Source organism: Pocillopora verrucosa, chromosome 7, assembly GCF_036669915.1.
Source record: "Pocillopora verrucosa isolate sample1 chromosome 7, ASM3666991v2, whole genome shotgun sequence".
NCBI classification, from domain to species: Eukaryota; Metazoa; Cnidaria; class Anthozoa; order Scleractinia; family Pocilloporidae; genus Pocillopora; species Pocillopora verrucosa.
This window is the reverse complement of record NC_089318.1, coordinates 1,602,660-1,622,476: the sequence shown is the minus strand read 5'-3', so window position 1 is coordinate 1,622,476 and position 19,817 is coordinate 1,602,660. Positions and strand designations below refer to the sequence as shown.

The following is a 19,817-nucleotide window of genomic DNA, read 5'->3' as shown; positions in this document are numbered from 1 at the left end:
CCAAGAACTGAATGTGAAAGAAGCAAAGCCATCGATCGTAAATGAACAGTGTGTTGTTTATAAATACCAATGTGACCTGTGCGATGCAGGTTATATAGGATACACACGCGGACATTTACACAATCGTGTAAAAGGACAACAATCCTTAGCCATTGCCAAACATTGCAAGAACGTACACGGGACGATCCCTCAGGACCTACTGAAATGCTTCGAAGTTCTTAAGAAGTGCAGGAACAAATTTGACTGCTTATTGTACGAAATGCTTCATATAAGAACTTTAAAGCCAAACCTGAACGTGCAATCGGACTCTATTCGTGCGAAAGTATTTGTATAATCTTCGCACCTATTATGTTAATTTTTCGCGCCACATCGCTTAAATACTGTTATTTGCATGTTTAAACTTTTACCTTGATAATGGAGTCATGACTACTCCGAAACGTCGGATTTTATCGTTCGTTTTTACCGTTTTATCTTTTAAGAAATCTCTTTTAATATATTTATGGAAGAATTAAAGAACCATAATAGAGACTCATGTTGCAGGAACTGTTTCGTTGATTGACGCGTGATTAATAGAGAATGTGCGCGTGTAGATGTGTGTAACCTAAAAAGGTTACGTGGGCGGCTGAGACGAACGCACATGGAATGTGAAGCGATCTTTAATAATTGTAGAACATAGCGCTGAGACGTGTTTGTGTTTGATCGAGGTAGCGATTGAGTTTGTGTGGTTCGAACTAAAAGAAAATACAACAGAGACTAAACTAAGGAAAATGGGTTGCGAAATGTAACATTAACCTAACTAAAAATGAAGCGATTGCACAGAAAACTGAATACGAGAACTACACCAATAATATAGACAAAAGGTAAACATCGTAAATGTAAAATAGATAAGACTTACTTTGGTCTAACTCCTAATGATAGCAAATAACTGACAGCGAAAGCATCGAAGAACAAACTAATAGCGATGATTTAGTAACGATGATCAAAAATCGAACCTTATAATGGCAATTGATTGGAGACAACAAACTTATTATGTGATAATCATTAACTAACGAAGACTGATTGATAAAAATAAACCAGAACAAACCGATAATAAATTAAAGAGTGTACGAACTAAGCGTTTCGAAATTAACAAAATGGAATTTCTCCTCGAGTGTTTCACTCGATAGCTCACGAGTGAGCGCAGCGCACGAGTAAGATGTCGAGTTGAACACGAGAAGACAAATTTCATATCTACGCGCGCCCATGTATTATTCTCTATTTATCTGATAAAGAATTGGAAACAATATGTTCTCTATTGTATTTTACCCCGGAAACAGGATCGGCTAATGCATGATTCACGCACTGAAAATCGAATAAGCGCCGTACTGATGCACTTCGAATAAACGTGGTACCATTGCAGTTTCTCTTTCTAAAATAAGCAGGAGTGTGAATGAGTACCGGAAATTGTCTGAGACAACTCATGAATCATTGGGATGGTTGGTCGGAAGGGAGGAATTAGCTACGATAGACTGACGTCACAATACTTCCTGTCAGAATATATTTGCTCCGGTTGCTTCATGCTTTTGCAGTTGTTCTCGTACATGACATATTTCATCATAAGTTTTATGGCCGGTTCGTTTATCTTGCATATGGCTGAAGAATTAATTCAATACTTTGCAGTTAACAACGGAAAAGTATAGTTATGATGAAACGTTATGTCGTCGAGGACCTCTTTTGAAAAACCTTGGTTGACTATCAATGGTTTTTTTTTCTTTAATTCCTTTTTCATTTCTTTTTCTCTTCTAAATTTAGACCCCAAGCCTGCGCAGAATCACACTTAGAGAACAAATAGAGTGACATTCTCGACTCAAAAAGTTTATAGAAAAAAGTAGAAACTGTTATCAATTTTATTTTCTACTCATAACTTCTAGAAAAGTACCACTCCTGAGAGTCACCTCTAACCCTAATATGTAACTAAAAATAAGCACTTTTATCAGTCAAAATTTTTGCGCGTACAGAAGTTTTGAATGGATCAGTGTGAGTTTCCTAGCAAGAGGAAAACGCATCAGTTCATTGCTGAGAGCAATTATCACTCGTTCCGCTCTAAATATTCCGTTACATCGGCCTCAGCTGCATTTCTTCTTCTTTTTCTGTTATTACAGTCTCTGAAAATTACAAAAATTTGTTCACTTTTGGATTCTTTTGCTCCTGGTTATCATCTAAAATCTACTTACATCGTTTGTGGCCAAATGTGCATATTCATTCCTCTTATTCACGTCATTGACCTCCGCCAATCAATATTCCTGTTTTGTTTGCCTCATAGCTAATCGTTTATAAAACAAATGCGTAGACGATCTCTAATAATTTTCCGTTTCCTTCTAAGGTTGATTAATGTGCAGAGGGTCTCGGCAATATTAGACTTCACTGTCTCTCAACTTCTCAACTTCTTTTTGTAGGATGGCGTTAGAAGTTCGCTTTCTTCACGATGGTCATCTCGTCAGATTCTTCTTCCTCACTTGCGTGGCTATGTGTTGATTGAGTGTCCAAGGATTTTCCATTTCTTATGACAAAATTGTGAAAAAAGCGCGTTGTACCGCAAATTGTTACACTCAGGTGAGTTCAATTTAAACTCTAATAATTCTTATCCATTCTTTGCGTTAAATGAGTCCATAGTATAAAAACGAGACAAATTTGCCACGATATTGGGGTCTATTGCTCGTTTCATGAAAAAAGCTGAAGATCGAGTGCTACTGATTTCAGTTATTTGCGCATTTTGTAGAAATCAGAAGTTATTCCTTGAAGAAATTCGCCCGCCACCGGATGTTAGTTCGGGGTCGGATGGCAAAATCAAAACTACGATCAATATTCTCGACTAATGACTGCTCTTAGTGTGAAATGTTTCAAATCTTATTGCTAGGGGGAAATCAGCATCATATGCTCTCTAAATTAAAATATCATGCCGGGATGCGACGATATTCGTTTGCTAAACATCCTGGCAAGAGGGCCGGCATCCAACGCGGAAATTAATAAAACCAATAAATGATTTCATGCCTGCTAACTGATCGAGATCGACCAGCTGTTTTTATGTAACACCTGTATTAAAAAGATCTCATGAAAAATGTAAGAGATCCTAAATTTATCAACTCTAAAATGCTTGGAACAAATCATTTTGATCATTGGAATTTTATCATGTGCGTGTTGAGTCATAAAGTGTTTGTGGATCGGTGACGCATGTCCAAGAAGACACAAAGAAAAGAGCGGTTTGCGTTTTCAGGTCAAAAAGCCGCACTTTAAATAACATCCCACAAAAACATTGCTTTGTTTGGCGAATTAAACACTCATTTGTATTGAATTTTTTTTTTTGTTCCTACTGATAATTGCCTCTCTTAAGTGGTTTTCGAGGTGTCCGCGCAAAAAGCTAGTCTATTATATATGCACACTAATTGATTACTTTGAAATTAAACGTCTAGATCTTTCTTCAAATATTCCTCATAATTTAGATTACTTTTCAAAAAAAAATGAAAATATAGTTTTGATTGAAAAAGTAAACTTCATCTCTAACTTTAACAGTGAAGATAGGACTCTCGACTTTGAGAACAGTACATATAAAAATATATAAAATTCGCTCAAAGAGCTGGTTATCGCTTCACAGTCAAGTAGTCTTTCCAGACACGCACTCAAGATCATAACTTAATTCTTAGTGAACAATCTCTTGCGCTTTACATGACATAAGTTTCTCATTTGCATTCTCATTTCTCGGCTAGAGCGTGTTAATAACATATACAAAGCACACTTCCATAGGTTTTGGATCCACTTTTTTACTCCTGTACCAACATTTTGAATACGTAGAACTGCAATTGTATAATTACTGATATAATCGTTTAACTTTGATCTCTCTATTCTCTGGTGCCTTTCAATTTCCATTGATTTTCGACCGTACTAAGGTAAAGAAGAAAGTGAAATCGCCTGCGAGAATCCTTCTTCTTCTTCTAAAATAAGTACAGATTTTTAGTTCGTGATTAACCCTTAGGTTGTAGAATAGACTCGAAATTTTTCGCTCTATCCTAAGGCTAAGTTTGTGATAATAATTAGTTTTTCAATTTCTCGTTCCTAAACAACAAGCTTACACAAACAAAAATACTGGCCTAACGCTAAGTCCATGTAAAATGATTAGCGCTGGTCCTTCTAACGTTCATATGGCCACTTTTGAAAGTGAATCGTCTGAACAAAAGCTCCTGTAAATAATGTTAAAAAAATATGGTTACAGAGAGTCGATGGCTTTTCTTTTGCACATTATCAATTTTGCAGAAAATTTTCCTCAGTTAAAATAAACTTTCGGTGACCCAAAGACCTTCATGAACAATTTGAAAGTTTTTGTTCGAATGATCAGTAAGGTCAGTCATATTAATACCTCATTTCACACTTTACATAGTAACAGTCTTTTTCATAAAAAGAAATAAAAACAATCCATAGATCTATAGGCTAGGGCTAAAGTCATTTGGGAAAAATCAACAGCTCCGTTGTACTAAAATGTAAAATGTAAATGCAAACTTTTGATGCAGACAAATTTCAATAAATTTGTTAATATATCAAGCAACCGCGTTTTCTTTGCAATTTGCCGCCTGCACCAGAGAGAATTCTGAGAGCAAGCTGTTGCAATAATGTATCTGTCTTGACAGAAAGAAAAAACCGAGGGTTGATGTGAAGCTCGATTATCATCCGTTTCGCAAAGCTGTATGAAGTCTTTATTCCAATAGAATCCTTAGCTTATTTCCCGAAATTTCCACAGCAAAATCAATGCATTTATCATGACGTCATTACTTTGTACGTTGCTAAGAGGCAAAAAATAAAAGGAAAAAACTTTCGGCTCATAAAAAAGATCAAAATAATTTAAAATGGCAAAGAGAGGAAGAAAATGAAATCAAGGAAACTAAGTGGAAAAGGCCAAAAACATGTCAGAAAAGCTTTCAAAAAATAATCCATCTTCGAGTAGTTGTAATGTGACGAATGAATTACGAATGGTGCTTTCAATCCTTTGGGTGGTAGAGTTGAGTCGGTACAGGCAGCGGTAATTCCGTTGCAATTTTCAAGTAAATATATATGGTTATTTACCGATGCACCGAAGGAACTTTCTGTTATTTTCAGCGCGAATGTAAAGATTCCTCAATAAGATTATACCCTGAGAAAGTTTACAGTTTCAAATTATTGATCCTCAAAACAAATACTTGTTAATTGATAATTCTTTGTGTGCTCAAATTGCAGTATGCAGTTCATAACGATTCGGAGAAAATTTGTGAAAGTACATTTTGTACCAAGGTAAGTCCTTTGACACATTTTTTTCATGCCATGCTTGGTCACGATGACGTCACGATGAAGATAGAATGACAATGATAAAAATGACGATGATTATGTCAATAATTCTGTTTGATAATCAGTATTTTTGTCACCTTTACCTCTTTTAAGTGTTTAGGACCATGTGGGAATGTAATTTTGGGCCACTCTGAATCACAATGTCTACAAAATTGTGTAAGTACGAACCCTCTAGACCTATTATTTGAAAGAAAGCATATCAAACTCTTAGGAATAACTAACGATGGAATATTTTACCATTCAAAGACATCAGTGTTGGTTTCGCCATATACACACAGTAAAAAACTGAATTCGCTTCCCCAGTTGAGGTCATAGCTTATTCATGTGTACTGTATCTATTGCATCATAATAAATCAACGATAGCTAGCTTACATGATCCAATACTATTTTTGAGCACTTATTGAATATAAGCAATGCTTTTCATATAAGTTTTAAGAAGTAATTTGTCATCAGTTTGGTAGGAGATCGCTTACTTTTGTTTTACTTCCTCTTCAAATTGCAACTTTGCAAGATAGAGCTAGCTTGCTGTCACCTTCCAAAAATATTTTGCGGGAATATTCCTCTTCATTCAAAAACCTAAAAAGAAAATCAGCAGTAGTTAACAGTTAAAAGGATCGTTATCTGTAACCAAAATTTTATTACTATTTTTGCAGGGAAATTCAAGCAGCTGTGTGGCAAGTTGTGAATTTTTGGAGCAGTTGAACAACTTTGCCTCAATTGGACTCAGTCAAAACGTATGTACATGTACTGAATGTAATTACTTGTTTGACAGACAGGCAGATAAATAAGTTTTTCGAAAACGATACAAACATACCTCATATTAACCGCTGTAAAGGCTTTATAATGGTTGATCCCTCTTGTGATCTACTTTCCAACCTTTTGAGGCAAAATTCGCTCTAATTCGAATTGGCTATATGGGGGGAAGGGGGGAATGGCTATATGGGGGGAAGGGGGAATGGCTATATGGGGGGAAGGGGGGAATGGCTATATGGGGGGAAGGGGGGAATGGCTATATGGGGGGAAGGGGGGAATGGCTATATGGGGGGAAGGGGGGAATGGCTATATGGGGGGAAGGGGGGAATGGCTATATGGGGGGAAGGGGGGAATGGCTATATGGAGGATGAGAGGGAGGAAGATAGGACCTAGTTGTGGACGTGGCTGACTACAGAACGTCCAAGTACTGCTTGCACTACTTTTCTGTTGCAATCATATAAGTTTTAACTAGTTACTAACTTACTTTTGTTCTTCAACGAAACAAAAGAACAAGAACTAATTTCCGACCACTTCATGGTGTGGAAATATGAATGCTTTTTAGACAATGGCGGTACTCGGAGAGTGAAAAGGACGGGGGTAGGTGAAGAACCAGTGTAGCTAACAATACATGCGCACTTTTCCATAAATAATTATAAGAACCTCTCTTCTAGAGGCTGAAAATTGACCCAGAAGTTAAGAAAATGCTGACTAACGCCCAACCAGAGATTATGCACTGAGCACGAACTTTTTTTATCAATTTGTATTGAGCTAAAACCAGCTGATAAAAGCTGAATACTGTAGTAAGCTAACTTTTCTCGATATAGATATAGCACGTATGCTTAAAGGTAAACTTACTAGAAACTAAGCGAACTCTCGGGGATAAATTACGTTCAAAAGACAAAGTCTCAAACTCTGTACTATACGAAACTGAAGAATTTTCATCCCTTAGTCCCAATGTGTGTTATTTGATTTCATCATCACTCAACACTTTTTTATTTGTTTTAGTCGACTGACCCTGTTGGAGACATGACACTTTGTGAAAAATTAAAGAAATGCAGAAATACTTTAAAGGTAGGAAATGTTTATATGCTGTTATGTTTTGTGTACAGGTCTATGCGCAGTTCTATATCACACGTATTAAGCTAACACAGAAAACCAAGTATTTTGCAAATATTTAAGAGGGTAATAGTTCGCTCTATATTTTTTGACTGCAGGTCTACGCAATGTCACACTGCATACAGAGCAATGCAACAAGTATAACTTTTGAGTACCCTGGTAAGAATTCCCAATGTTAGATAATCGATCTCTCATACTGTAGCTAATTCACCTCACCTCACTTCACAGCTTAAGTTGTTTCTGAGGCTGGCAAGCATTCAAACTGAGATTAGGAGTAATCAAGCAGCTTGAAAGTACGCTCTTTATGCTTTCATCAGCCATTGCGCAGTGTATGGGTTCCGTTAGAGAACATCCTAAGCAGTTCCATGGCAATTAATAAACCATTGCATATATTTACAGGGTAATTAAGTACTATAAACTGAGTTGATAACGTAAATTGGCCACCGTAAAGCGTTTCAAAGCTAACATTTCGAGCTTTAGCCCTTCGTCAGAGCGAATGAGCATATATTAACAGACTGTCAGACACCTTCAGGTGCCTTAATTGTGTAGAACATACGATTCATATTCCAATCACCAAGCCCAAGTGACTTTAAATGCACCAAGCAATAGGAGAACAGCCAGAATTTCCAAAACATGGGATAGTAGGGGGAGCACATCAGCTACTGCCATGGACCTCGCGAATTTTTGCCGTCCCTTGGGTCACAAGTAGATTGAGTAAGTTGTTGATTTTCACCTCAACATTTCATACACGTCGCAAATTTGCCACTCTCGACTCTCATTTATCCAATTCCTTCATCAAATGCGCTAAAGTGATGGAAGAACGCATCTGCAAAATTACATACATAACACTATTGATTTTCATGTCTTTACTTGACAGGATGTGCGAATATCACCGGTTATCCCGTGGACCTATGCTATAAATGTAAGAAATACTTTTTGCTGGTTAGTTTTTGAACCATCACTGAATGCTTATCAAGAAGACATCTCTGATGCCTTTGCTATTTGGTTGAACGCCACTGCTTACATGACTTGTCGTGCAATCGTTTTCATTCATTTTTCACGTCGCGTTACAACGTGAATTTTACTGCCGTGATGCCTTTACTTTACAGTCGATCCTCCAGGATCACCAGACAAGGATAGGCAGGTCCGAAACCTCAGCATTAGTGCGATTGCTATTGGAGAGGGCTATAGATTCACTGTGAATTTGACATGGATTCCTCCTCTGTATCCCTACAAGACAATAGAGATCTATTACATCCTTGGCTATGGTTCCACCACTGTAAGTACATTAAGGATAGTAATTGTTAGAGCTGTGTCAATCAAAGGGGCAGAAGAACCCCGCTAGCTCTTGAACTGTCACAGGAAACGGAAGAAAGTTCGATATTCCGTGAGCTTGAACTTACTCATCACCAATCATCTTCAAAGGGAGGGGGAGGGGGAGGGGTAACCGTAGCGACAGGATACTCGGTGAAAAAAAATTGGCTTTTTACCCGCTTCTCTTCTACAAAGCTAAAAGTTTATAGTTTAAAACCCCAAAATTAATATATGATTTCTCCACCTTTTTTTAAGAAAACGTCATACTCAATCAAGTCATTAGCACCCGCTGAAACTTTTGAAGTAACGGTGAGGATTTATCTCTTGGCGAATGTTTCGGATATGTTAAATGCAAGTTAAGAGAGAGAATTTCTTTTGTAGCCTAGCCTGTTCCCGCAGCATAACATGAACAAGAGAAGAGAGATAGTATTTTCAAATTTGCAAAGTTTTCAGTTTATTGCGAGGGGAGAAACACAGCAGATGACTGACTGACGAAGCTTCTGAATTAAATCTAGTACGGAGAGGATTAGTTGCTGCATTTTTTTCATGGGAATGCCTTTTTTCGAATAAAAAACAATCTGCAAAATCCGTAAAGCAATGTAATATTGTCTTGAAAATAATAACAAAAAGTTGTGTGGTTGCTTCCCCTCAGGTTTTGCCTTTTTTCCAGAATTCTGCACCTGTAGGTGTTGATAACACTATTTCAATATCTACTCTTGGTAAGAAAATTAGAACATTAAACTGTCACCTGGCAACCGAAACTAAGTAAATAGTCTGAATTTAGATGTTGATTAGAAAGTGGAAGTACATGAAGAGGGTCTCAATAGGGGAAACCGTTAGCTGTAGAACGGCCATATAAAATTAGACGTTAGGCTTGAAAATTAACAAATTTTAACCGTTAGCACTAAAAAAATAAATAAATAACCGTAGAATTTCTTCCTATCAACATAAAGTCATTTTCGGTCATTTCCGGTCATTTTTGGTCATTTTGGTTTGACTGTTATCGTAAAATAACCAAATAAAATTTTTAATTTTATTATTAATTTTTAATATTAATTATTTATTTATCATTAATTATTTATTTATTTATTATTAATTATTATTTATTTATTATTATTATTATTAATCATTTTAACTGTTAGTCATAAGAGCCACCACCCCATTGAGACCCTACAATAATCAGTGGGTAGTTCATGTTGGTGAGAAGAAAATCAAATCTTGTAAAACTTTACTAACTCTAAATATTGTTGTTTTTCTTTTCACAGCTGTTAATCCTGCTGAGTTGGTGGTGCGAAACTTGGAGCTCAACGATTTCATCTTTTCACCACAAACGGGGACCTTTGACTTAAATGCGACTTGGCACCAGCCCTCTTTAAACTACAGCCGTGTGCTATGGTACTCCATCAGCTACCAAGTGAATGAAGGAAGTAAACGCTCTCTCAACACCGTAAGTATTGCAAAAGATTCGTCATTACAGAAAGTCTCTGACGTCACAGCAGCCACATTTCTCGGTACCAAACTAATCAAATAGTGGCCATGTTGAAATGCAATTTTTTTTTCAATCCACTAAATTTGTACAGTTAGAGTTTTTTGCTGGAAGGACCACATACAAGAATGAAAATTAATCACAATTGCCCAAACGATGGCTATTAATAAGTGCACATAGATAGTGGACAATGTAGATAGATCTCGGGTTGTTTTGATTTATGACCATTTACGGTTAAATGAATGTACGTCTCAACGACTGCCTATTTGCAAATTGACTCCCTCCACTATATCCTTCCCATTTCCTTACTACGATCGATGAATCAGCTTGGCAAGACAAATCTAAGCCATAACATTAAATTAATTTCCTATCTTAGAAAGCACGTTTTCTAATACCCGGAACACCAGTAGTCTTCACCAAACGTTTGATATCCACCTTTCACCTATACGTGAAAGCTACCAACACTCAGTTAATAGATGTCTTCTCCACTTGCTCATTTAATTATTGCTATTCATCTTTACAGAACAAAACATATTCTATCATTCATGGAATCTTACATGGAGAGCCTGTTTCATTCGATGTAAGTGCGTTTTACCGTTTCACTTCGACGCTATACTTTTACAGTGGGCAAGCCACGTCAATTGTATTAATGGCACGTCCTGTGGTCGAGTTTATCAAAAAGCAGTTTTGTGTGAGTGATCCTTGTATCAATGGTCGCTATGTGACATCCCGACTAGTGACCTCTGCCTCAGTTTCTCTCTCTCTGTCTCCGTCTATTAAATCTGCCGTTTGTGTGACGAGCCGAAACGACGGTTACAAATCAAGCTACTTGCTCCACTCCATCGCTCTGACTAAGGGCTAACACTCGAAACTTCAGATTTGAAACTCTTTACGGTGGCCAATTTACGCTATCAACACAGTTAATAATACTAAATTACCCTGTTATACTCTCCCACCGACGCAGCATTACCGTTTTATTCGAAACTTACCCCCTTTACTTACTGCACTGTCGTATCTTTTTCTACAGATCACACCCGTCTTTACACATTCTGATATTATTGGAAGGGAAAAGGAAATGGTCAACAGTGCTCCTCGTAAGCGACTCAACTCACTTTTGTGACCTGAGAGCATTGGCTTTGAAAGTTAATGTTGACCAATCATTGTATTTTGCGCTTTAGATAACGCTTGTAAAATAACATTTCTTAAGGGATTTGAGGCAAAGTAAAAGATTCCAAGATTTCTTTAAGAGACACAAATGTAGAAATATGATCATTGTTAAATTACAACCCTATTTTCTACTTTCTACTTCTGATCTAACGCTGTCTAAAACTTGGACGATCTTAATCCACTTAGTCAGCGGAAGGTTGTCGCTTCTTTCATTATCCTTTTCATTTTTTATTTATGTATTTATTTGGATAGGTTTATTTTGTTTCATTTTCAGCTAATCATGGATTAATTTTTGTTCATAAATCTTTTTAAAAGGCCCCAATTCGTCCCATATTGTGGTGCAGAACTTGGACTTTGAAAGTTTCGTCTTGATACCTTTGACTGGACAATTCCGTTTAAATGTCTCCTGGAAAAACCCTTTCTTCAATTACAGCCAAATTTTATCTTACTCTGTCTCATTTAAAATAGACGGCGGGGACGAAAATGTAACGCAAACGGTAGGTAACTTTCTATGTAAATCACTGGCAGAAATGATTAGTTTTGTTCTTCTGCCAAACTTGTACAGAAAGTATTTTAAACTTAAAGAAGCTACTTCAACTTAAGTTGTTTTCTAGTAGTAGCCCCTTAGAAATAAAAAAATATTAGAGTAATGTAAGTTATTGATCTGTGAGATTCGGTCGATAACCTGTTACTACGTTGCTATACACATATTATTGCTGTATATATATTGCTCAACTTATTCCCTGTACTCTCAAACTTACACTTGTACATTTCACGTTTTCTTTAGAACAGGACCTATTTAATCATATATGGCATCACACACGGAGAGCCAGTAACAGTTACTGTAAGTATTGCATTTTAAGAGGTAAACAGAAGTGTCACCTTTCATCACCGTTTCATTAATCGCCATGATCTGACTTACAATTGGATTTCACTTTTCCTTGATAATGCATTGCTACCAGCTGTTTGACGCAATTTCTTTCATGCATCGAAGCAAAAATTTACACACTCACTCACAAAATATACTATTCCACAGGTCATACTTACTTTTCGAAAATAAGGTTTCCGTTTTTTATTTGTTTATTTTTTTTTTTTTACAGGTTACCCCACACTTTGCCAACAGTAGGATTCAAGGAATAAGTTCCTCTGACACCTTTAACGCACCTGGTTAGTAAATCAACCCGATGATCATTTTATGGGAACCCGGCTAAAAAAGAATTCACCTGTAGCTATTTCCACCTGGCTTTGCATCCCCTTCCACTTTCAAACCATTGCGACAAGCTTCCTAATAGTTCGCTGCTTTCCCTACATACTTCTGTAAGGAGGCAGGCAGGCTCTGAGAGTAAAATTTCTCTCTCGGGAACTCACCTACAATGAACCCCTAGTCAGGGTTGTGGGTACGGGCTCCAACATTTCCAGCCGACTGTTCAGCGCGCGAGACATGAGACCACTGTTTCTTTAACCAAATTATGATGATAACGGTGATCATGATACATGCCTTGTTTGTATCCCTTCAGTGCCTCCTGATGGCAAACTCATGGTACAGAATCTCACCATTGCAGGAAAGTTTGTCGAACATGAACAGAGTAACACATTTGCCGTGAACTTCTCGTGGGAACCACCATCTTTCAAGTACAAGCAAATCGCTTATTACAACGTGTCATGCCATTTCTCAGGTTATCCACGTGATGAGTTTCAAAGTTATACCAAAACCAACTTGGTAAGTATTAAAAGCCTAACAAAATTTAAAACTATGGGGTGTTTGAAAACACAGTTATCAAAGATGCATTTTGGACCTATTGTCCATCAATTTTGAGCGGGTTTTATCATGTGAAAAGTACGTTCCACCCCGAAACAGTCTCTCTGGCAATTTGAAAGGCAATAGGTTACTCTTTGATCCACTTACTGTTTTCATTATGTCATCATCATGTGTTTATGTAGCACAAATATATTCATGAATTTATTCATTTATGTCTTACAGCAAAGAACATTATTCAGAATAGCAGGAATACTGCCACAGCAACGTGTCCACATCGAGGTAACTAATTTTGCCCAGTGATTGAATCCAAAAGAAAAAACCGGTTAAAAGACGGAGGACGCTGAATGAATAAAGATCTGAAAAGCAGTCTAGTGAGATTTATTATCACCTAGATATAAAATAAAAATTAATTCAAGCATAGTTTTACTCCTCATCTGTCATTTTTTCGTTGGATCATTAAACTGTAGGATTGTCTGACTTCGCCATTTTTTTCCTTTTGTAGGTAACGCCTTTTTACAGCAACAAGTACATTAGAGGAAAACGTAAGGAAGCAGAAGGTACTGCACCAGGTGAGTCGCTACATAAGGTTTTAATGAGTGTAGGAAGGCTTAGAATTATAAAATCTCAATTGAACTTAGTTTACAAAAAAGCAACAACGCCAATGACTTTAGAAAACAAAGCTATAAATCAAAAATATATTTTTGTCATTAGTCACAGAAACGAGGGGGCAGATATTAATTACAAATGAGTAATTCCAACCCCTCATAAAAAAAGTAAAATGAGACAATAATTAACTTATCGACAGCGTTACACAAAAAATCACCACAACCGTGTCCATGATTAAAAAACCATTGCAAATATGTCTCCTATACATGAAGCCATGCTTCGTTTGAATACATCCAGGACCTAGAGCGGAACTGGTGAAAGTTGCTGGACTGCGACATAGTGGACTGGTGTCTAGCGCAGACGAATCATTTCGCACGACAGTGTCATGGCAGAAACCGCTGTTCAACCACAGCACAGTTCAACATTACAGATACAAGATAAGCAACATCTCGTCGAAAACTGGAAAGAAAACGAGAAGGGCTACTGACTTCGACACATACCTTACCACGGTCAGTAAAGTTCCTGAAACTGTTCATTCATCATTATTCATCTCTCTATTCATTATATGATGGTTTATGGATTTACAGATTCATTCATCGACTTGCGTAGGCATGGATATATTTTTCAAAATGTGCTTGCGATCTATTGTTTAGCCTTAAACTAATACATAATCGTAAAATGTATTTAAAAATACTAGTACTAAATTGCAATTTAATTTGTCATTACAGAGATCTAATAACGTCACAATCGACGGAATCCAGATGGATGAAGAATTTGAGTTTAGGGTAATTTTCGAATCTTTATTTTTGGGGATTAATCTCGAAAGACTGAGTAAAATAAACAAAACTAAAATCTAGATATAAGAATAGTTCATAAGAAGTGTTTTAAGTTTGCAATCGATCATATTTGATTTTTTAACATCAACAGAAGTGATGCCTAAGTTTGATTTCTAGACCGGTATCACTCATTTCAATTTCGACCAAGAAAACAGTTGATCAAGAGCTCTGCTTGAGTCCAATCCATTCATCTTCTTTATTTATTCATTTAAATAATAACTCCTACACTGTTCGTCGTTTTCCTCGTTTGTTGTTAACAGGTTATTCCAGTTTTTGAAGTGAACAATATCATGGGGCAAGAAGACAGGATATCGATCGTCAGAACTTCTTTATCTGGTAAGAGAACAATACCAAAGTTCCTTTCGAGGCGAACCTCTTACGTCGCTCGATCACGGAATCGTGGCGGTAAACATGTGATAAAAATAGATGTTTCTTGATGATTTGCACAGTATGGCTACACCCCAAATAAAAACAGTAACATGGTTGGATTTATTTATAAGTTCCAAAAAGACTTGGTAATGTTAAAATGCAATCATTATGGTGAAGAGAAAGACTAGAACACTCAAATGCAGATCATGTATTACGATTGCAAGAATTAATAGGCTGGCTTGTTACTGTGTACTGTTTGAACAACGAAATGTAAGCACAATTGGTGATTAAACGACGTCTATGGTCAGTTCCTTGAACTTAACAGATCTGTTCGCATTATTCTCTGACGAGATTATCGTGTTATAATTAGCTATGGGCAAGTCGTTTTCCTGTATTACACTAATATCACTTATTCATTCCTTGGCAGACCCTCAGGTCTCGCACCCAATGTCTTCAGGTGAAATAATTGCACTAGTCATCGGTTCGTTGCTGTTAATTTTGGTTGCACTTTGTTTAATCACCTGGTATCACAGAGAGAGACAGAGGCGTCTAAGGGCGAACGGACTCATTCCAGGGTAAAAGGCATTCTACTACGTAAAATAGAGTCCATGCAATCAAAGTAAATTACCTTCTTCTTTAATAAAGAGAAAAAATCTTTCGTCTATCAGAAGGAAACACTCAAGTACTAGTTTTAAATAGTAGACGAACGCTAGAAAGAAACATTTTACATTTTGGATCATCTCTTATACGCACTGACAAAGCTGCTCTGATTAAATGGAGTTTTTTAAGTAAGACCCCCTTGTGAAAGTTTGCAGAGAGATCCCTTAAACAAAAGTGGGAAATATTGCGAAAAAAAATTTGTTTTGAAAACACTTTTGAACACCTTTCACCTTTTTATCGATGTCATTGGTACCACCCTCTAATATCATTAAGATGGGTCACGTGGCCCAAGCAAACTTCTCTCAGTTTTCTCATTTGTCTTCGTGTTATTCATCGTGATATTTCCGCTTTTCATCCCACAGTAAAAACGGTTCGATAATAGACCAGTGGGAGGTTGATCCGGACTGTGTGACCCTGGAAGAGGAGATTGATGAGGGAGCCTTTGGAAAAGTGTTCAAAGGAACTCTTAAAGGACCATCTACAATATCATTTAATTCCACTTTGAAAGCCTCGTGGACCATAAAAGGAAATAATGTGTGCACAGTCGCAGTGAAAATGCTCCACGGTTAGTATTATTTCTCCGTTGTACAATAAATAGACTGTACTCAAGAAAAGTAGGTGATAATGTAGTCTGAAGGTTCTGATGAGACTGAATTCCCAAATTATTTTAAAAGTTGGTGATATGATACCAGGGTTACTGCATTGCAATGAAAAGGAAAGAAGATGTAATGATAAGACGCACCTCTTTAATGAATATTTTTTCACAAGTATGATCTGCAAGCTAGGCATATTTTTCTTTCAGACATGGGAGACAGCGACCAAAGAAGAGATTTTCTGGAGGAAATTAAACTCATGAAGGATGTGGGATCACACAGGAATATCGTGAACATACTGGGATGCTGCACTATACAGGAACCTATGTTTTTACTTCTTGAATATGTCCCGTACGGAAGCCTCCTTAAATATCTCAGAAAACACCGTGGAAAGGTAACTGATTGCAAGTTACATAGATGAATGTATATAATAACCGCTTTCGTTTACAACGCTGTTAAGTCACCTTGCCATGTAGTAATGTATTTTATCCCTGTTATTCAGGTTTTTTTTTTACTGCGATGGTGATTAGTAAACATTTGATTATTATTATTATTATTGTTATTATTATTGTTATTATCATTAATATTATAATTAACTCCCCTAGTCTATTGAGGATCTGTAGCTTTATAGCACAAGGCAACAGAGGGTAATGGTCACGACTTTAACGTCGCCTGCTTGAAACTGCCTTTCATTTTTTACCTAAAGAGGTCTATAAAACCCTTTCAACCTTTTCATGTCTCCCCTCAGATGAAAGAGAATCTTGCAGAGACCCCCCGCGGACCGTATCACTCGACCTACTGTGAGACATACTGCACAAAGGAAGGGATATCCATTAAGGTATAAATAAGGCTTCGCCAATCTTACTCTATGTTACGTAACAACGAATGCCTTTCATTTAACAAATGTACTCCTGTTTTTCTCGTTACCATATTACCACCAATGGCGTAGCTCCAATTTCTGCAGATAAACACGCACACAGAACCTACAATTTCTCCATTCGCTCTGACGCACGGCAAACGCTCGAAACGTTAGCTTTGAAACTCTTTACGGTGGCCAATTTACGTGATGAACTCAGTTAATAATACCAAATTAGCTTGTTATACTCTTCCACCGACGCAGCAACACAGTTTCTTTGGAAACTTAACAATTTATACTGTAACATTGGTTGACTGCATGTTTATTGATGTTTTCTGCTTACTTGAGAGAACGTCTCTCTTTATCAGGCAACTAAGAGTGACCGCATCTACGTCAACGCTCCAGGACAGCATCAAGAAGAAACTGAAAACATCCAACTCGTGAGTTTCAGTTACCTAAATCCAGGAAGCAACAATGGAGAAGAAAATGAAAGAAAGAATAAAGACGAAAGTGACAAAGAGCTAAATAAAGAAGAAGAAGAAGAAGAAGAAGAAGAAGAAGAAGAAGAAAGCATAACTCCAGGAGATTTGATGGCGTTTGCTTGGCAAATAAGCCGAGGAATGGTATGTATATGTATGATTTCAAAAGAAGCAAGCTTGCACTAGTTAGCTTGATGTCACAGACCAAGAAACTTGACTCCCGATTAATCATGGATAATCTCTCTGTTCTGTATTAGAATTCGAGCCTCTTAGCTTGATTATCTCTTGTACTGATCTAAAATCGCAAGAGATTTATCCTTTTGCTTATAAAATGCTCTTTTTCTCAGGAATACCTTGCTAAGAAGGGATTTATCCACCGCGACTTGGCAGCCCGTAACGTTCTTGTCGGAGAGAATAAAAGTGCCAAGGTGGCCGACTTTGGTATGACAAGACAAGCATATGAAGAGAGAGTCTATCAGGGGAAAACAAATCGAAAATTTCCTCTGAAATGGATGTCAATCGAAGCTATTTTTCTTCAAACATTTACAACTCAAAGCGATGTGTAAGTGCATTCTATTTTCATGGCACATCTGCCGCGTGCAATGCTTGGGTTTTATAACTTAATTATAGTACACTTTTTGATTTCAGATGGTCTTTTGGAGTTTTACTTTGGGAATTGGTAACACTTGGTAAGTTAAAAGCACGACTTGTTTCCCAATATAAAAAAGTTACTTCCTATGAAGCCAAAGTAACAGGACTCTTAAAATGTTATGATATTCTTGGTGTCCATTGTTTCTCACACGTCATGATACTGTACCCCTGTCTTTAGACCCTGCCCATCAAGTTTTGTAAGATTGAAATGGTACCTTTGGTGGCAGGTTAGAAAAAACAGAGTAATTATGAACTCCTCTCGCAAAACTAACGGTATTTTGTAAATGAAAACAGGTGGAACACCATACCCGACTATTGACAACAAAGAACTTCTCCGCATGTTGAAGGATGGATACAGAATGGAACAACCCGAAACCTGTGACAATGAATTGTAAGCCGAATCATCAAGTATTTAGAAAATTTTTATGACATAGCTTACCAAGTATTGAAACAAAACATTAGCATTAAGGAACTAGCATGTATGAAACTGACTACCCGACTCTTGGGGTAACAGGTTTTCCTGCAATCACAAACTTGACACGTTATCCTTAATTGAGATTATTTATCTATTGGTTCATTATTTACAGTTATGAGATGATGATGGATTGCTGGAAGGAAAACCCCGACCAACGTCCAGGCTTCACTCAATTGCGAGAGAAACTTGAGTTTATGATGCAAAAGGACAACCCTTATTTGGATTTAAGTGCCGTGGATGAAACAAGAGAATACTACAACGTTCCTTCATTTAACAGCATCATGGATGAGTCTCCAGATGAGGATTATGGTTCTGATAGCATCGTCCAAGAGAGGCGTAAGTCCTCCACGGATTCTGTGGAGCTGAATGATCAGCAAAATATGGAACAATCAAACGGAGACGTCAGGGAGACCTCGGAGCAAAAAGGAAATGAAAAAAACATAGCACAAGATGAAGATCAAGATCATTTTTCCAAGAACAAGAGTCCTAATGGCGTTAAAGCTGATACTGACGTCAATTTTGATGAGCTCCAAATGATTTTATGCAGGTCATCAAAAAGGGGAGTTGCCTTCTAGCGCTGTAAATATTACCAGCTGCTATCGAAAAATCAATAAAACTTTACCGATGCCATCCTTGAAAGACAAGGGCTAATATTGTCAGGAATGAGGAAGGTGAGAAGACGATTTTGATCCGATCTCTCGGCTTTCGGCGAATTCGTCTTGACACGAAAGTTTGCTTGAAGAATATTGTGCGCAATTGTCGAGACAAAAGTAGCATTTTAGCCGATATTTTATTTTTCTTCCGCTTGTCCTCAATTCTCCAGAGATAACGAAATGTAAATTTAACGGCCCAGAAACGAGAGACAGCTTGATAAAATGAACGGCATTAATCATTTATATTTTAGAGAAGATTCTATGAGAAGATTTTATGATTCTTTTTAGTAAAGGCTACATTTAGCAGGAGTTCTTTTTACAGCAATAGCACCAGGCAAACAGCATTGAATCAGTTGCATAACGTAAACTGTTGAGTTTTTTAGTGGTCTCGATGACACAAATTTGTAAAGGATAGTGAACGAGTATTTCTTAACTTTTAGTGAGTCAGAAATTAGTTTTGATAGAAATTAAGAAGATTTTATTCAATGAAACTTGTTGAAATTGATAATAGCAATCACTTTATTCGCAAAGAGGTCCAGATCTACAGGTAAAAGTTGTATTTGCATAGAGTATCTATTCCTTTTTTTTCCTTTTAATTTTGAATTCTTACTGAACAGTCAAGTTCATTAATTTTCTTCAACAATCAAATAAAACGCAAAATCAAATGTCTTGGCTATCATAACAACGATTAGAGG

General features: G+C 37.0%; 1 protein-coding gene across 1 annotated transcript; it reads left to right on the top strand.

Moving 5' to 3' along the window:
• The first annotated feature begins 2,373 nt into the window (after positions 1 to 2,373).
• LOC136282723 (uncharacterized) lies at positions 2,374 to 19,790 on the top strand. Its single transcript, XM_066170473.1, has 32 exons — positions 2,374 to 2,592; positions 5,242 to 5,295; positions 5,443 to 5,505; positions 6,003 to 6,083; positions 6,611 to 6,699; positions 7,108 to 7,173; positions 7,317 to 7,377; positions 8,096 to 8,140; positions 8,328 to 8,497; positions 8,788 to 8,841; positions 9,185 to 9,251; positions 9,798 to 9,979; positions 10,542 to 10,598; positions 11,046 to 11,112; positions 11,501 to 11,682; positions 11,973 to 12,029; positions 12,286 to 12,352; positions 12,703 to 12,905; positions 13,167 to 13,223; positions 13,447 to 13,513; positions 13,848 to 14,059; positions 14,279 to 14,335; positions 14,647 to 14,722; positions 15,183 to 15,330; positions 15,778 to 15,980; positions 16,218 to 16,402; positions 16,757 to 16,846; positions 17,233 to 17,487; positions 17,691 to 17,905; positions 17,992 to 18,032; positions 18,289 to 18,385; positions 18,582 to 19,790. Exons 5-32 carry the CDS (start codon positions 6,637 to 6,639, stop codon positions 19,042 to 19,044), a joined length of 3,507 nt encoding a protein of 1,168 aa, XP_066026570.1. The 5' UTR covers positions 2,374 to 2,592; positions 5,242 to 5,295; positions 5,443 to 5,505; positions 6,003 to 6,083; positions 6,611 to 6,636; the 3' UTR covers positions 19,045 to 19,790.
• Positions 19,791 to 19,817: the final 27 nt, after the last annotated feature.